This window comes from Taudactylus pleione, unplaced genomic scaffold, assembly GCF_031769625.1.
Source record: "Taudactylus pleione unplaced genomic scaffold, aTauple2 ptg000117l, whole genome shotgun sequence".
Lineage (NCBI taxonomy): Eukaryota > Metazoa > Chordata > Amphibia > Anura > Myobatrachidae > Taudactylus > Taudactylus pleione.
The window spans coordinates 20,004,471-20,024,705 of record NW_028284519.1 but is presented as its reverse complement, the minus strand read 5'-3'; the positions used below and the strand labels follow the sequence as shown (position 1 = coordinate 20,024,705).

At 44.0% G+C, this 20,235-nt stretch overlaps 1 protein-coding gene across 1 annotated transcript in view; it reads right to left on the bottom strand.

Moving 5' to 3' along the window:
* The window catches only part of LOC148524686 (5-hydroxytryptamine receptor 3A-like), an 84,105-nt gene extending 66,449 nt beyond the window's left edge, over positions 1 to 17,656 (bottom strand). Inside the window, exons 1-2 of the mRNA XM_088471934.1 lie at positions 17,585 to 17,656; positions 4,241 to 4,392 (exon numbers count right to left, since the gene is read on the bottom strand). Of these exons, the coding sequence (XP_088328060.1) occupies positions 4,241 to 4,392; positions 17,585 to 17,627 (195 nt within the window). The 5' untranslated portion in view covers positions 17,628 to 17,656. The remainder of the gene's footprint in view (positions 1 to 4,240; positions 4,393 to 17,584) is intronic.
* Between the last annotated feature and the right edge of the window lie 2,579 nt (positions 17,657 to 20,235).

The window sequence follows — 20,235 nt, the reverse complement described above, 5'->3', positions numbered from 1 at the left end:
TCAAACTGATTGCTGGGTGTGTTCACATGTGCCACAGGGACAGCATAATGTAGGGTTGGTGCCATTTCCGCTGAATATCACGGAAATTTTAGAATTACAAAAAGGGAAAACATTGGATGGAAAATTACTCTCATCCAAACCACCTCATTTCAAACTCTGTGAATTCCAAGTAGATAGATCACTTTTGTGTTTAAACATAACCAACCCCAATAAACCCGGGAGTTGGGAAGTGACAGGGAATAATCAGATGGTGACCTTCTCACAAAGAGCTGATAATGAGTCCATAAATCATGATCTGTTACGCTCAATTAAATCTAGTGGGAGACATTTTAGGTACCGGTATGCATTGAGTTCCACCAAAGAAATTATTGGTAAGGTGCCAGATGGTTATTGTGCTAAAATAATACAGCCAGAGACTTGCATGTACCAGATGGAAGACCCAGAAATAGGATTGTTTGCAAGGGAAATGTGCTTAATGATAATGATGCATACCATTCCTTAAGTTCTCCCTGATAATGTATATTTTATATGTGGAAGAAAAGCGTATGAGTGGCTCTCCCCGAGTTCCGAAGGTTTGTGTTACCTGGGAAGAGTAGTCCCAGAAGTTATGACCCTCACACATGTTGAAATGCTTGGTATACATAAAAACACACCATCACCATATCTTCACACGCAATATGAACACAGAGGCAAACGATATATGATACCTGGTGACGTGCATAAAGCCACTCAGTTAATTAGTGAGACAACTGGCTTTCAAGTTTTAGTCGCATTGGATCCCACCAGGATCGCTCGGGGTACATTAAATTTTAGATATATTCAAGAACTTGCTAAATTAATAGATAATATCACCAAGATGTACGATGACACATTCAGGTATACAGGGAGAGAATTGCAAGCGTACAAGAAAGAATTGGTGCAACACAGGCTAGTGTTAAATTGTTTAACTGCTGTTACTGGAGGGTATTGCGTAACATTGGCCACCCAATTTGGAGTAAAATGTTGCACCTATGTCACCAATGATACCAGCGACCCCAAGGAGGTGATGGACCGAAAGATGGATGAAATTCTGCAGCTAAAATGGGAATTTCGTAAGAACCATAATGCTTCAGTGGCTGAAGTAGGGGAGAAGATAGAAGGATGGGTTTCATGGCTGAACCCAGTGAAATGGTTCTCAAGTCTAGGGAAATGGGTCCAGGAAGGGATCGCCAGCATAGGCAAATTCTTAATCCTTATACTGATTGTCATCATAATAATTGGCATATGTGTCCGGTGTGTTCCTATTGTGTTGAAGTGTGGAAAATGTAAAAATAGAGTAAAATGAAAGAACGAAATTATGATGGTGGTCAGTATGAATACCGAGGTAAATACAGAACTGCATTACAACCCTGAACTAGGAAATACCATCATTTAATGTATTATATTTAGACCTACATAGAATGTATTATTGAAATGTTATTTTTAAAACACCTCAGATAATGTAAAGTCTGAAATTCCCCTTCAAGACTGCCTTTATAGGACTGGTGTATCCCCACACCTTTCACATGAACTTCAAAGATCCGCAGTGTGTGTATAATAGTAGTTTTATGTCCCCACTCAGAGACACATTATTTATGGATTAAGAACCACCTTGTGCCATCCCATAATAACACAAAATAGTATATACAGGTAAATGTAAGCCTAAATTATATTTTAAAATCAGATTGTGATAGCATGTTGTTCGCTATCAAAGGGTGGACTGTCGAAGCTGGATTATTGGCTGAGACAAGATCAGTTTAAAATTGAATCGCAGCGACGCCATCTTGCGACTGGCCGCAAGATGCCATCTTGGAAATGAAATCACAAGACGCCATTTTGCGAATGGCCACCCAAGCGCCATTTTTAGATAAACTCACACTTTAGTACATGTGGCGATATTACTATTAGCATCATGCGATTACATCTTACACCATTTCTCATACACACATTAATACGCAGAACTGCGCAGTTAACTAGTCGCATATTAGCGAATGCATTAGATCCTGTATGAAAACACCGAATATTAGCTTCATGCACACGCATCTGCCCCAAGTTAACTAGCATCTTTACATCAACCCCACCTACTCACACATTACATATTCACATACAAGGTTCCATAAGCTTTAAGGTATAAGATTCAAGTATGCACATTTACTATAATTGCAATGAAATAAAGATTATTTTGTAGCCAAGGTTTTATACGTGATAAGTAAGCCATGTTTGGTATTGTACTGATGCGTACTCTCTCAACAGTATTCCGGTAATATCGATGTAGAGATCGCAACATGCATTCTCAACTTATGGACCGCAGAGACTTCCAGCAACAAAATGTACATTATATGACCAACTGTTAGGATTTGCATAAGGCGGAAAACCAGAGACCACCAGTTGTTAGAGGCTGGACTGTGTCTATTTGAACCAACCTGTTAGATGCCTTGTAACATATGCCATCTCCTTTCAGGACCAATGGTATTAGCAACAAACTTCTCTATTGTGTTGTCTATTTCTGGGGGGTATAAATATGTGCGCTCTGACCCTGGGTTTCTAGTCTTCGTGCTGAATGCTGATTGACGGGGGTTTCTTGATGATGCCTACATCTGGACCAGAAAGCGCTGCGTATGTATAACTGTACTTGGGTCTGTATAATTCCTTTGCGCTAGAATTGTATTTAAGATCATAGCGTGTAACTGACTGTACTTTTACTTGAATAATACTTTGTGCTTTGGAACCACAGGTTCTAGGTCTGGAGTCTTTATTTACTGTATGACTGCGTACGCAAAATAGCGTCATCCTTAGAGGTTTATAGGCAGGATATCAGAAGGTATAGGCAGGGGTGTATAGAGGTTCAAAGGCAGTATCGTTAGTACACACACATATTATATACACATATATACTTATATACATATATGTATATATATATATATATATATATATACAGATGCACATCCAGAGACCATTGCAGACCCCTTTACACAGCACTCCATGGACTTCAAGGAGATGACCACACCACAATGCATAATATTACCAACATTAAGCCTTGTGCTGTGGTTAGTTCCTTGAAGTCCACGGACTGCTGCCACTCTTCTGCATTTGAGATATATATATTCTAGATATGTATATATATATATATATATATATATATCAATAAAATATATATAGATATATATATATAAATGACACAGCTGCACAGCCCCCCTCTCTGCCCACAGTGCCTACCTGCCTGAGCAGGTTACACCTACTTTTCGATGCAGCTAATGCTGCTCCTCTTGACGCCTGGTCCAAGGGCCGGGAGCTGGGCACTGCAGTGGCGGGCCGGCAGCTTATCTGGAAGCAGCTCTGCAAAGGCCCATGGGAGGAGTGGCCGTGGCTGGGCATGCACAGCATGCCCTCCCGCAGCCATCTTGTCTCCTACTGTAGCCAATAGTCAGAATGAGCTTCTGTGCAGAAGCTCATTCTGACCTGGCTACCAGGCAGTCAGTGCGTCACCTGACCGGCTGTCTGCTGTACTGCCCGATCGGAGCTGAGCTCAGATTGCGGCAGCAGCGGGAGGTGAGGGGGAGACAGCGGCGTCACAGCGGAGGCGGGGGCAGTGTCAGAGCCCCAAGGCATTCCAGTCAACCCTCTGCATGCCCATGCACAATGTACACTCCACCACCGCTGTGTGAAAACACAAGTGGTGGAAAAGAGTAACTGGGGCACTAGGGCCGATGATGACCATTCACTCACCGGGTGAAGATCATTGTCACTACTAAACAGTGTGTTCTATTTCCATTGTGGGAAAGATTCACCATCTATCCTGGTTCTTTCTCTCCTCTGGTCTTCCCAGGGATGATGCTAGTGGGCATTGCTGACACTGTGGATATTGTGGCTTGCTGTTTAATTTTGTCCATCTTTGAAAAAATGCTGATGTAGGCATGTTTACTGATTACAGTCTTTAGATATATAAAAATAATATGAATGTTATCTGCTGTTTGGTAACAACTATCAAGAGTACAATGTCCAAATTATCATAATATCAAAAAAACCGCACATTCTATAATGTCCACTACTTCCTGTACAGCACAGACAGCGATTCAGCATCCAATCAGAGAATTGTATGAGCAGTAGTCATGGCAACACTTTCACAGTCAGGAACTACTGTATCTTTCAAGTGTGCTGTCCTGTGGGCTACAATGACCTATTAAAAACATTCCAAAGCACAAAGTCAGGATGAAATTCTCACCAGTTTGACAATGGTGTAAAGGGTTATGTCTATAGGTACTTCGGTTCGTGTTGTCCAGTTCCTTACTGGGCGCACATCGGGACTATGGGTTCCCAAACTCAAATATGTCATCAACGATTCATAACTGCAGTTTGTCTGGCAGTGACATAAGCCTAATATAAGAGAAAAGGACAAAGATGAAGATCTTATATATACATTACACTTCTAATGTCAAAACAGTTTTAAACAGCAACACTTTTTTACATTTTCATAGTCATAGTCAGCCATGCAATGAAATATTGAAAAAAATGTGTCAACAGCCTTTCAGTACACTAAGGGGTCTATTTAATAAGCAGTGTTAGGAGACATAGCGAAAAGTGATAAGAAAGTGATAAGGTGCCAGCCAATCAGCTCCCAACTGTCATTTTACAAATACAGCCTGTGAGATGACAGTTGGGAGCTGATTGGCTGGCACCTTATCACTTTCTTATCACTTTTCACTCTGTCTCCTAACAGTGCTTAGTAAATAGACCCCAAAGAATCAGTAGCATTACAGAACGGGTGAATTACAGAAGTATGAGTCTTACTAAATGCATGCAGGTCTGACGGGCGATATCGTCACTCCCGGCATCAGCAAGTGTGTGTACGCTAATGAGGTCGTTACACACTAGAGATCGTCTAGTGTGTACCGGCCTTAAGACTTTCCACTCTACGAAGTGCTGAATGAAAATCACAGAACTTGATCAGTAACAATTTCCTTCATTTTTGTGAATGTTTCAAAGTAGCAAAATGAGACTTCTCAAATGCATCCGTTAATGGCACGCATGATAGTGAGCCCTTTAACAAGATAGTAATGGTGCGTACAGATGGTACGACTTTTATGAGTGATCTGAACGATATCGTTCATATCGTTATCATTCATATCGTTCACTTTTTTGCAGTCACCAACCTTACAACGACCACCGATGCGTGTTCCCGCATGAACGATAACGATATCTATGGTCTTTCATACATGTAGGCCAACCTGGACGATTTGGTACAGATTTGCCTGTAAAAAGATAGCTTTACTGATATATCTATCGTAGATATCAATCAGTGTGTACAACCAAAATCGTTTGACCTGCACTACAGAAAGTTGGAGGGAAAGCTATCAATGATATCTATGGTTGTTCAAGTTGTTCCGTGTGTATGCAGCATAAGTCTGTAATTAACTCTATCAATGGATGAGTGTAAAGTTTGGATGGCACAGACAGAGGATGGAAGCAAGAAATGTATGAAGATCACATCTGAAATAATTTGTATTCCAAGACTAGCTGAGGCCTTGAAAGACAGAAAAATCATCCTTATATATTCCAAGAGGTCTAATGTAATGAACACAATTTTTCAATTATCTCCCTGAATGAATGAGAATATAGACTGGTTATATGAAAGCATAAAAATCCTTTTCATCCTGTAGTATATATTGGATTAAGATTGTAAAATCCATTTGGTTTACACTGAGAGGCTCTTGTGGTCTCCATGAAGAGCCTAGTGAGGAGTATATACCCTATAGCATGGTGTCAGGAATTAGATCATTTGGATAATTGTAAGTACTGTATGTTGAGCTAGAAAAGTTTCAGCTTTATTTGTTCTATTGTTTTACAAAAGAATTCCAAATATTTAAAAAAATTTAAATATACTCTAGAAATTTTTTTTATGCCTTTATGATCCACAGTTTCAGATGACATTAAAACGTCACTTTTATTAGTATTAAAATCTCTTGTTTCTCATGACAGCATTATTTCAATTCAGCGCAATTATTTAAAAACTATCGTATTCACTGAAACGGGTGTGGTATGAAAATTCAGAAATGTCGCCATGTTCATATTTTAGCCCAACCCTAACCCCTACACTTAACCCTACAAATAACACACAAATGTACTGTTGACATTCTGGTGTTGGCATGTTAAGTGTTGACATTATGAACATGTCAGCATTTTAACTATGTCAACATGTGTGAATGTCGACATTTTTCTTGTCTACCTTATGTCCATATTGATATACAGAACCTGTCGACATTTTGGTGCCGACATTCGGATCCCTTTTCAACTGCCCTGATCTCAGTAGGAAAATCCAGATTTGAAGGGACTGTCCAGTTCAGCAGTCCCACAATAGTCTTGATTTCCAGGGGGTTAGGAGATATGTCTGTAGGGATGGCCTAAGTCATATTGTGTTATTCTCTATTGTACTGCAGGCTAGTCGCTGTCATACATCTGATATTACTGCATAGATAGATTTTTAACAAATGGAGGTTAGTGAGGTAGATATCCAAATGATTGCCTTGCCTAGGACTCTATGTGGACATAGGGCCTGATTGAGCAAGAATCGCTATTCTGCTAATACGCACACAACGCAGTTGCTAATATCAGCGGTGATATGTAAATAATTGCATTTGCATTACGATCGCTGCCTAACATAAGGACGCCCACTTCCTCTTACTCACATCTGTATACTTTGGCAACATAGCAAATTATTCAGTAACATCGAACCCATACGCACAGTTACGGCAGGTCTGACCTCACTCAGGAACTGCTAACTTCAGCGCACGCTATGAGGCCTCAGGCTGCGTAGGACATCGCAGTGGATAATTTCTGCATGCCCATGCAACACCGTTGAAACACACTGGCAGGCCTGCATTTGCCGGACCACACCCCCCGTGTTGCGTACATATTAGCAACTGTGAACCTTGCTGAATCTGACCCTTAATCAGATTCTGCACAGATGTCAAGTGTTGTGTAAGAAGCGGACAATGGGCCTGATTTATTACGGATCGCTATTGCAATCGCAGCTGCGATAACGCACGCAGTCCCACTGCGAAAATTTGCTACTGAATACTATTGCCATGCCGTCGCAGCCTAACATAAGGACGCCCACTTTACCTTATACACATATCCATAATAGTTTGCAAGTCTGCGAAACCATCGGTAACATTGAGTACGATCGGAGCCTCACACACACTTGCACAAGGTCTGACCTTTACTCAGAAATTTCTAATCTCAGCGCACGCAGTAAAAGCCCAAACTGCGTATGGTATCACAGTGGCTAATTTATGCACGCCTCTGTAACGGCATTCAAATGCACTGACACGGCTGCGTTTCGCTGACCACCCCGTTACTACCCCCAAATGCCCACTTCCTGTCAATCACTTTGCGATGTGTCTGTGTAGACACTGCAATCGTAGTGTGATTGATGAGTACGCATGCGCAGAACGCAACAATTTTCCGATTGCGTGCGTAATCGCAATTGCGGTCGGTAATGAATCAAGCCCAATTTACACTCCTGTAAATGACCTTTATAGTATTACATCATAACAATGTAATTTCTCCCCTACTTTAATTTCATTTACAATAGTGCTGAGGTTTATACATTGATAGATCGAAGCTAATCTATTGTGATGAATCACCAGCCCAAGTTCATCAGTGTATGTCAGACCCCTGAATTATTACTGAAACCTCAGTAGACAGAATCACCACCACCACACTTGGCTACAAGATTCTCTCTGGTTCTATTTACATGTCGACAATAATTAAAAACACAGCATTCATTACATTGCAACATAGCAGAATATTCACATATTATATCTCACTATAGCAGTCTTTGTTAGCACTGTCTGGTACATGTGGGAGTGTTAAGGGGGGTTAGGATACACAGGGCCTGATTCAGACCCGCTCGCGAGCGGAGCGCTCGCAAGCGGGTCGATGTTGCCCTAGTGCGCATGCGCACGACGGAGGAAGCTCCGTCGTGCGCATGCGCGAGACCCGAATAGCGACGACCAAGCCGTTGCTATGGGTCTCACACCAAAGGGGTCGTGCTGTCGATGGTGAGTGACAGCACGCCCCCTATGGTGGGCGTGCCAGGGGCGTTGCTGCTCAGACGGAGGCGTTCCCATGGGAACGCCTACCGTCTGGGGCCGGCCCCACTGACAAATGCACACAAGCCTGTTTCAAATTTTCATTGGGTGCTGAAATCACATAAGGATTCAATAGACATAGATATCATACAAAAAATTTAAGATACAGACCAGCACACCACCATAAGTTGCAATAAATATATATTTAACTGTCCATAATAAAGTTTATTATGTGCCATATTTAGCAGCACGTGTATACAGAACATATTTGTAAATAGGCATGTTACTTATCGAGTATAACAAAGCAGCCATATCAGTCAAAGCAGCCATTTGCTACTTTCACTGATATGGCTGGGGGAGGGACAATAGCCTGCCCAAAAGTGACTACTATCTGGCTACCAGGTCACCATCGTATCAAGCCGACGGATATCGACCAAGACGGTTGACATGGCTTCTTTGTTATACTAGATAAGTAACATTCCTATTTACAAATACGTTCTGTATACACTTGCTGCTAAATATGCTAATGCACCTTATTATGGACATTTAAATACAGTATATATTTTTTGCAACCTACGGTGGTGTGCTGATCTGTATCTTACATTTTTTGTATGATAGAGATATATGTATATATATATATATATATATATATATAATATATATATATATATATATATATAATTATATATATATATATATATATATACACACACACACACAGTAGCAGAGGGTGCAGCATTCCATGCTCTTACAGATAACACAACTCTGGCATTAAATTTGCAACATTTCAGTGCTTGTTTAATCAGGCTAATTAACACAAAACAACGCTCACCTTAAATAGAAAACTACAATTCACCATGTGTATGCCGAAGGCTGGACCGGGACCACTCACCCGGCGCAGCCGCACACAGTCTGTGATATCATCGTGCCCTTATACTTTACCACCAGTAGCGCACCTTATGCAGTGCCCCAGTAGTGCCCCTCATTCAGTGCGCCCAGTAATGCCCCTTGAGTGCCCCCTTATGTTGTGCACCCAGGAGTGCCTCTTATACAGTATCCCCAGTAGTGTGTCTTATACAGTGCCCCTTATACAGTACCCCCAGAAGTGCGCCTTATACAGTGCCCCTTATACAGTACCCCCAGAAGTGCGCCTTATACAGTGCCCCTAGTAGCACCTCTTATGCAGTGCCCCAGCAATGCCCCTTAAATTGTGCCCCTAGTAGCGCCCCTTATACAGTGCCCCAGTATGCCTTATACACTCACAGTGCCACCAGCAGCGCCTCTTATGCAGTGCCCCCAGTAGTGCCCTTATACAGAGCCCCCAGTATTGTCTCTCTTATGCAGTGCCCCCAGTAGTGCCCTTATACAGTGCCCCCAGTATTGTCTCTCTTATGCAGTGCCCCCAGCAATTTCCCTTAAGCTGTGCCCCTAGTAGCGCCTCTTATGCAGTGGCCCCAGTAATCCCCCTTATGCTGTGCCCCCTCCCCTGAGCAGTCAGTCAGTACTTACTAAACCTTCTATCGGATGAGGTGTTGTCATGTGTGCAAACCACTTATCATACTAACATAAAATAAAGACACTGAGACGTGGATTTGGCAGATAACTTGATGGCGATTTATTGGAGCAATAATAATTATTATTTATTTAAGGATGTATGGTGGCAAAGAAAGGACGGCCAGAAATCAGCCAGATCTGCTATGCCCACACACAAACAACAAAAGGCATAGCAGGCGTAGATCGCCCAGAGTGCATACACATAACCATGTAACTCATATCATCAACAAAAGGTAACGCTCACCCCCATCTTGACTTCCCACCCGTTTAGGTGGTGATACTGCCCCCCGTTAGGTTGGTACAGCCAACTACCAGTCAACGAAGGGAGCGCCCTTAAATCATAATTGCACCCGGACTGGCGACCTGCCGTTCTTTCCCGCCACCCAAAACCAAACCCACAACATACCAAAATTTATAGGGGAGGGAGGGTGGGGAATCTGGAACAAAGAGGCTTTGGCCCACACTTTTATCCCACTATATAATGTTCCTGTTACAAACCCGCCCCTGCTTGCCATAGGCTAACTCCCACAAGTAATTTGCATACATGCCTGCCCCCATCCTAGAGGTTTAAAACACCTCTTTTCTTATGCAATCTTTCGGTTTCTCTAAACCTTCTATCGGATGAGGTGTTGTCATGTGTGCAAACCACTTATCATACTAACATAAAATAAAGACACTGAGACGTGGATTTGGCAGATAACTTGATGGCGATTTATTGGAGCAATAATAATTATTATTTATTTAAGGATGTATGGTGGCAAAGAAAGGACGGCCAGAAATCAGCCAGATCTGCTATGCCCACACACAAACAACAAAAGGCATAGCAGGCGTAGATCGCCCAGAGTGCATACACATAACCATGTAACTCATATCATCAACAAAAGGTAACGCTCACCCCCATCTTGACTTCCCACCCGTTTAGGTGGTGATACTGCCATCCGTTAGGTTGGTACAGCCAACTACCAGTCAACGAAGGGAGCGCCCTTAAATCATAATTGCACCCGGACTGGCGACCTGCCGTTCTTTCCCGCCACAGCAAGGTTCTGCTTATAGAACCGCCGCACCGCCACCATACCAAGTACTACCCCAATAACGCCAACTCCTCAAAAAGATCCCCAATAAACAATGACAAACCTTCCTCTGTTAAATGAACTCCATCAGGTCTATACATATAACTAAATCGAAATTGAATGTTCTTATGGTAAATGAAACGGCCATAATTGGCCATCACAAATTTGGCAACTGCGAAATTAAGTTTCTTCCTAGCTTCGTCATTAGCAGGAAAACTCCTAACCCCACGCCAGACCTGTCGAGGTACAATGCAAGACCAAATTAATTTACACAAGGGCCAGGCCGATAGCACCCTCGCCAAATCGTTGACAATATCAACTCGTAATTCTACAGTGGACCTCTGCCCTAAGTCGTTGCCTCCTAAATAAGCCACCAAAATACGTGGCCTACCAAAAAGCCTTGCATACTCTAACAGTTTAGGACAAAAGGAATGCCATCTCATACCTCTGGAACCTATCCAACGGACCCTAGCTGAATATTCAAAAATTGGAGCTTGATCTGAACTCAAACCTAGCAGCCCAGAAAATATATGAGTGGCCTATAACCCAAATGTCCTGCGTGTCAAAGAGCAATCCTAAAGGTGGAGGAAAGCAGTAAATAAAAAATTAGTAATTGTCATAAAACAATAAAATTTTATGGTGTATTAGTGGGATCTGATAGAACATAAGTGAGTATCTGCCAAAAAGAAAAATTTTCTATTGGTCGCCGACTTTACTATTTGAAGTGGCTGAGACAAACAGAAGACACAAAGGGGAAGAATGGGTGGGGAATTGGGAAAAAACAGGTGAACTCGGCAAGAGGTAAAATAAAAACCTGCTGAGGGATGGACTATGGCCTAATTAAATGATTGAGAATAGCCGAATTGAATCCGTCAGTTCAGGTAAAAATTGTAAAATCCCTCAAGACTCCCATTGCCAGCAATGGCGAGTAGCTAATCCCGAGTAGGACGGACAGGGGTAACAGACAAGACAGGACAGTACATGAGACAAGACAAAAACCAGGCAAGCATAAAATATAAACGTAACCGGAACAGACTGTGAAATGACTTTAAAACAAAGGGCCTTCACGCCTAGGTCGAATGTAACCTTTATAACTATCCGATTTCCAACGTCCTAGGACCTTAATTTCTGATGCCGAGAAACCCGCAGCTGCCGCCGAAGTTGCGGCTCCGATCAGAAACGAGTGTGTACCAAAATCTTGAGGCGGGAGGCCTAAAACTGATACACACCTCTTCAAAAACCAACCAAACTGGTATTTGGTAAGCGGAGTCCTGTCCATATGCATGAGTCATGAACCAGGAACATCCGGCCGCAATAACTCATACCGCATAGCTAGTGCCACGGGGCAGATCTGTTCGTACCTAGATGGACCCAACGAGATCCACCTACCCCTACCAGTCTGGTCGGTCTTTGACCGCCGAATCCTACAGAGAACAGACCTCTCACTGACCAGGATATCCGAGAGGAGCATGGCGGCATCAACCCATTTGGATGATGCCACCAGCTCCGATACCCTCAAGGTGCCGTGAAAAGCCTCTGAAAACACCACTTGAATCAGGACCGCCTCATACGCAGTAAGAGCCACTCCGAGAACCGCCCCTAATACTGCCGGAAGCAGATGAGCGTCCACAGGTCTCCTACGGTCAGCTACTGGCCGGGAGACCCGTGCCCAACCCTTTAAAGCCTTCACAATCAGAAAACTTTTAGTAAAGTCAGGTTGGCCCTTCAATTTACAATAAAATGCAATGCCCCCCAAAGAGCGCGCAACAGAAGCCCTGGATCTGCCAGCCAAATGGAGACTCCAAATAAAAGAAAGCATCGAACGATGCTGACTCTTACCTGCCTGTTTGCTGCTACGGGAATAATCTTCCCATTCATTCCATGCCTGCCGATATGCTCACAACGTGGAGGGGGCTAAAGACTGTTCTGCTAAGCCCTCCATGCCGGCTCGATCACCTGCCAAACATAAGAGGGGCAAAGCACAACGTCAGCACCAGGGGCCACAGATCGGGACCTAGCCCACTGGAAACGTGATAACACATCGTCTATCTCATTCTCCACCCCAGGAACGTGTCTTGCCTTAAACATGATGTTACAGCGCAAACATGTGAGCACAGCTGCGCTAGCAAGCGCAAAACCAGCAGGGAAGCCGCATGTTGCTGATTGTATCGCATGGACCACGCCCAGGTTGTCACACCTGATAATGATGCTGCGTTTGCGTAACCATTCCCCCCAGATTTCCAAGGAAACCATTATGGGAAAGAGTTTGAGAAGGAGTAAGTCCTTAGTCAAACCCTTTCCCACCCATTCTTCCAGCCAACGGCCAACGCACCAGGAGCCATCAAGGTAACATCCGAACCCTGTGGTGTCTGCTGCGTCGGTGAACAGCTGCAGCTGCAAATTGTCAGCGGCTGGAGACATCCACAACCGAACGCCATTAAAATCCCGAAGAAACGAGACCCAGACAGAGAGGTCCTGCTTAATCTCTGAGGATAAACGTAGCAAATGTCTCGGTTAGTGACACCAGCCGTGGCCCTTTCCAATTTACGTGAAAAAGCTCTGCCCATAGGAATTACTTTACAGGCCCAGGAGGGATTGCGCCTGCCGCAGGGTAATTCTACTGGAAGCCGTGCATTCCGCTATGGCATTACGCAACTTGACAGGCTTATTGAGAGGAATGCGACAAGAACCCGCCGAGGTACAGATCTCGATACCCAGGAATGACAAGGGGAAGGGCCCTCCGTTTTGTCCGCAGCAACGGGAACTCCAAATGAGAAAACAGCGCTCGTAAAGAAAATAAAAGATAACTGCATCTGCCTGAACCGGAAGGGCCGACACACAGAAAGTTATCGAGATAGTGGGCTATTCCATGACTACCGCAAAAATTAAATAAATAAATTCCGCGCACCAGTGTAGGAAGGTGCTAAAATGCTCGAAAAACGCACAGGACACAGAACACCCCATAGGCAAGCATTTGTCTATGCAATATCCGTTGTCCAAGCTAAAAACCCATAAACTGGAATGACTCTGGGTGCAAAGGAAGTAGACGAAAAGCTGACTCAACATCTATCTTAGCCATCAGTGCGCCCGGACCATAACACCTAATGACGTCCAAAGCATCGTCAAAAGACTGGTACACCACCGAGGAAACCTCAACTGGTATGGCATAATTTACTGACGAGCCTGGCGGATAAGACAGATGTTGCATGAGCCTGTATTTTCCTGGAATTTTCTTGGGAACCACTCCCACCGGGGAATTCACAAGATCCCTAATGGGGGTTCTGCAAAAGGCCCTGCAATGCGCCTGACGCTAACCTCGCCAGCCACTTTTTCCCTAAGAATGTGAGGCAATTCAAAGGCAGACTTCAAATTTCTAGGCGAATATGTGTCGACATCCCTGCAAATAGGTAAACAAAAACCAAAACTGAAGCCTTTTAACGAAAATTCTGCGTCCTGCAGAACCGGGTACCAACTCAACCATTTTGCTATCGCTGTGACACGGACAGGGGATGGAACTTTACTTAGCACTTGTGCCTTTTGCTGGCTGTGCAGGCTGCTGCTGGGCACCCCCCTTGAAACACTTGGCAACTGGGTGATTGCCACCACATCGCAAGCAGAGGTGACGAAAACGACATTTTCGTCCCTGCGTACAGGTGGAATTATTAAAGGCGAAGCATTTTCCCCAGACGCCTGCTGTTAGCCCTGACGAACTGAACTAGCTGCTTTGCTCGCGTTGTACCCCTCATAGGCAGGACGCGAAGGCTGCGTGACCTCCAGCAATGTATATTTGTCGAAGTAGGAGCATAGCTGAGAATGGAGCTTCCCGGTGATAGCTGCTTGGGGCAGTGATTGCAATAATAAGCTGTGCACCCCTGTAGAAATTCACTGTAGCACATGTATTCTGTCTATTTTGTAAGTTAAATGCTCAGAATACAGTATATAATACAATCTCCTCTATTGACTGATAATATGATTCAAAGGAGATAAAAGCTAGATCTAAGGTGCCATACATAAATAAAGCAGTGTCAAAGCCATTACCCCTTACTGTCAGATAACGCATCACTAAAGCATTCTATTCCCCCAATGATACCTCAATGCCCAGCATAATACTGACACTGTTTGCTGCAACTGTTTTCTACCATTAAGAGGGCATAATCAGCACTTAGACCATCTATAAAATACATCATACGAATGTACTGAATGATATAATTCTGGCATATACAGGACCAGCAAACACAGTAAGCAATTATATGTAGAAGTAGAGCCATCCTGTCTGAGCTGAATCTTTTTATTTCATGTGCAGGCTCCTTTACATATGAGCAAGTTGGGGAATCTGGGAGAGGGCAGAAAAAGAAACCATGCACTGTCCTGGACATAGATGCACAGATTGGTCCCCTTATGTACTGGATGGTGTATTATCCAGTATTAATAATTGATCCAATAGGTGATCCATATCAGTGCACCCCGTACAGTGCATGTTTTCCAGATCTAGTTGGTGCACAACAATATTCATTACTGGCTTTTTAACTTTTTCTACTGGCTGACACATTTAAAAGATCAACAGGGACTGTAGTGCTAGTTATTTCATTTGTGACACTGAGGGGATCCTAAAAAACATGCAACTTTAGTATTATATGCTATTTCTATTGTAGTCATCATGGTGTGGGCTGAGGGGGGGTTCAGGCAAGGCACTCATAAACCCCTCCTGCATTTGCCTATGGTGCTGGCCACTGCAGCCACAAAGATGATATTGACCAGGGGCATTAAGGACTGAAGGGAAGCACCCCTCCCCCGCACTGGCACACCTTCCACAAAGCTGCTGCAGCAGCCTGAGGGGGGATAGAACTATCAATAGGGGAACCACACCTGCAGCTCCTAATAACATGGGGGCACTGTGGAGCCAGGGACCAGGGTCTGGGGAGGCTCATTACTAGGCAGGACATAGCTACACCCACCCCCAGCAGAACAAGAAATCAGAAAAGACAGTGATTGAGGACAGAAAGGAAAAGTAAAAGCAATGATATGAAGTAAATGAAAAGAATGACTAAATACAATAAGGAAAAGGAGGAGAGAAGAAGAGAAGAAGGAGAAGCACTAAGAGAGTTTTATTAAGGAAAATGACAACTGACAAAATGCACTTCCCTGTCCTGGAGGAATCTGGAACAAAGAGGCTTTGGCCCACACTTTTATCCCACTATATAATGTTCCTGTTACAAACCCGCCCCTGCTTGCCATAGGCTAACTCCCACAAGTAATTTGCATACATGCCTGCCCCCATCCTAGAGGTTTAAAACACCTCTTTTCTTATGCAATCTTTCGGTTTCTCTTCTCTCTTCACATCCTGCTGGCCTGCACTGGGTGTGTCCGGGTGGGGTGCGCACTCGGCTTAAGTCCCTCTTGGGAGCGCGCTCACAGGCCCGTAGTCCCTCCTCCTCCATCAGGCTGGGCGCCGGGCGGCTCCCCCAAAACTACAAGCGGAGCCGGCGTGCGCAATGACATCATTGCGGCCGGCATCCAGAACCACACACAGGCACAGTGAAATCTCTGTGCCTGTGTGTGGCTCTGGACGCCGGCCGCAGTGATAGAATGTGCAGCTGACACCCGGCAGCGGCGGGGGGCAGAACAGAGGACCAGCGGCAAGACGGACCAGCGTCTCTGGCTCATTTACAGTGTCTCTGGCTCCAGCAGTTCATGGTCTGCGGTGGTGCCATTGGTGTGCGGCCCGCAGGTGTGACATACTGCTCTTCTTGGTGTCACCCCCTTGAAGGGTGACACCCGGTGCGGGCCGCACCCCCCGCACTCCCCTAGTGACGCCACTGTCTTCAGCTCAAAGCTCTGCAGAAATCATTCTTTGTAATTTTACACATTTAAAGCTTATGAATACTTAAAAGACACACACCATCTTGTGGCAAGATGGAGTCTTAATGTGGATAGCTCATAACAGATTTATCAATATACATGTCATAAAGAATATGATGTGGTCAATGATGCGGGATTCCGGCGCTCAGAATGCCGGCACCAGAATCCAGATACCTGTCAGACTCAAGGTAGAATCCCAAAGGTAAGTAGCGGGGTTACGGGGAGGGTTGGCATTAGGGTTAGGCACTAAGGGCATCGGGATTCTGACCGCTGGTATCCCGAACGCCGGCATCCTGTACCCATCCCATAAAGAACATAAAGACCACCCAATGTATATATAAAATGCCACTGATTTCCTCAACCTCGCACAATCATCGGCTACAATAGCTATTCACTTCTGGTTCAATTATTTCAATCTACTTTATAATTTGTAATTAGCAATAATGGAGAGGGAAAGGTGGAGATTAGCATTACAGTAGCTGCAAAATAAACACTGTTTGTAGCTCTTTCTGAGACTTCAGCCCAGAGCCGTAACTAGACTTATTGGTGCCCTGTGCCAGAAAGAGCATTGGCGCCCACCCCATTTTTCAAATAGGCACATAACGCACCCAAAAAGGGCCATGGCCTCATGGGGAAGGGCAAGGGAAGAGATAGGGGAGGCCAGGAGATGCTGGAGATGAATAAGTGGAAGCTACAAGTGAGACTGATAATAAACTGAAAATTGACAGGCCCAAACAGCGCCCCCTGACCTGTGGTGCCATGGCACTGGCCGCACTACCCTAGTTATGGCCCTGCTTCAGCCTACTCTAATCCTGAATGTCTTGCTTGAATTTTGACAATTGTAGTAGATGCAATCACCAAACACACATGGAACCCAAGGCTAAGCAATATTGTGGTACCGGAACGCTGCCTATTTAGAAATGACTGTACAGTAACTATGAGGAAAGACTCACAATATAGATAATAGATTATAGATAATATAGAATGACATACCTAGGTAGGCTGTGAGTAGCAGAGACACTCTGTGTACAGACATTGTGAAGACAGGGCAGAAAATGTCACCCGCTGTTACTGTGTGTAAGAACACTCTCTCTGTAGGAGGGATTTATTATATTACAGGGTAAAAGATTCTACGCAAGTAGCTAAACTTGTTTCAAAGATTTTAAACTTGCTGATGACAGAGGGGAAAATGTCAGTTTCCTTATATATGTGAATTGTTCAGATATCGAATTTCTTCATGACTTTAGTTTTGTAAAGAGTTCACTTTGAAATGTAGCATATTTCCCAGAGCTGATAATATACTGTATACATTAAATAAATAAAATGATTCACTGTTCCCTTTGATAAATTACAAACAGAGAGAAACATATATCAGCATCCCATAAGTAGTTATGAAATAGGGGCCTGATCCAGCAGCTGATGCAATTCTGCGATTTACACAGATCAGGTAAATATTTGCCGCTGCGCATACGTATTAGTTGCAGAATCAGAAATCTAAACCAAGTCTGGCGCTAATCAAAGCACTAAAAGGAACAGGTGCAGCTGTGTAATAGGAGGTTGTGCAATACCCTTCAGAAAAAAACAAAGAAAACAAATGTATAAACTGCGCACCATTCCTGAGCAATTAATGTCTCAAAAACTCATGATAATAAATAAACACATTTATTATAAACAAAAGAAAATATCAAAAATTAAAACTCATTAATAATAAAAATAATCAAAAAAGGTAACAAGAAATAAAAGGGGAGAGTGGGTACTCCTAATGGGTAATGGAGAATCAGTGTTCCGATAGACTGCACCACAGGGATTAAAACAATAAGAAAATGTATCAACTAAATTCCACTGTAAGAGAACGCAGCAATTTCAGCCATCAATCAATGTTTGACATCCTGCTTGTATAAACAGCGATGGTGAAAGGCCAGTCTGTCCGGCTCTGCTGTAGTATGAAGCGACCAGTGCCGACTTACTTGGAGAAGTTTTAAAAACAAGGGGTAAGGTGCACGCGCATAGTGATCGCTTTGTGATTACGTACGCACATAGGAATCACTCCCAAAGTGAATGTCATGTGGTCAGCGTTTGGGGGTTGTTGTAACGTGGGGGTGGTTAGGTGAACGCAGGCGTGTCTGACCAAATAAAAGCCGTTCTGTGCATAAATTAGCTATTACGATTGCTTTCACAGCATGAGACCTCTCTGTGTGCGAATAGAGATGCAGTATTTGAGACAGGTCAGACCTGCCGCAATGGCCGCATGGTTGTCCGATCTGCGTCGATGTTACCATTGCTTACACAGGTATGCAACATCGGACGAGATGAGAAGTCAGTACTGGGTGTCCCTATGCCCGGCTAAGCTTTTCAACTCTTACCATATTTTCGTAGCTGCGCTCCGTGCGTAATCGCAGCTGCGATCGCATTAGCGTCCTCTGCTGAATCAGGCCCTAGGATTAATATTTTTCATAGCAATCAAGATCTGAAATGTGTTATGGCACAGATGGAGGTAGGTAGGTGAGTGGTTAGAGGTTAGTGAATGACGAGTGGGAGGCCGACATTGTCTAAGATGTAAAGGTAATAATCATCTATTCATTCAACTTTATGATTCTTGTTGCATATAACGACCTACGTTGCTGGTACATACAGCTCGATCTCACCTTGGAATCGTGGATTTTGTACGCTGTTCCATAGGGCTGCAACCAGAAATCTGCAAGTCCAGTAAATGCGGCACGTAATGGGTACTGGAATCTACACCATAGAGGGATGAACTGTGGAAGAGACGTACACCCTGGTGGGAACCATATACCACCTATAACATAATAAGTGTTTCCTTTATTACAGCTACAAATGGAAAGGGAGAACCTATTTGTGCATGTTCAATGGCCGCCCCAATTACCTTCTCCTACTTGAGCTTAGTCTGCTCTTTAGTTTGGGTGCATACGTATGCGCAGTACGCACCATTGGCCGATCAGCGTACGCTGTTGAGGTTGCGATCCATAATAAATGAGGCCCAGAGATTCCAAGTGCACCGTAAGCTGTAGAGGCAAGTTGTTAACTTGGACAGGGACAAGTGACAGATTAAAGGACGGGGGGATGGACGGCACAACTGTAATTTTAAACATAATAAGAGGTGCTACCATGCCGAGACTTGTCGTACCATACAGGAAAAAGAAAACGCAGGTGCACACTTTAAGCAAGAAAACAAAATACTTATGATTAACATGGAGTATAAATTAGGTTCTTATCACATTTCGTTGAAAATGCATTGTCATTCACCACATCAAGGTGACCCCATCAAATATCAACAAAGCTGTTTGCTGTATTGTGATTTGGACAGCCATTAACTATACAGTAGCATTCGAAGCAGCACCTCCATTTCCCAACACATACCGGAATGGCACCCAGCAGCACTGCTGCAGAGCCCCCGGAGCATCAAAGGAATGCTAATGGCAGGCACCCTGCAATATATGAAGCTGCCTTGAGTGTCCCTAGGATGCTCTGGACAGTGCTCTACTTCCCAGAGCCAGTGGCCCCGCCCTCAGACGTGACATCATGCAGTAGCGTCCCTCCACGCGGTGTCACCTGGTGCGGGGAGGGATGCTGCGTGCGTGGCGAAGCCGCGTGCTGATGAAAAAGTGGTGTGGCTTCGCGGGAAG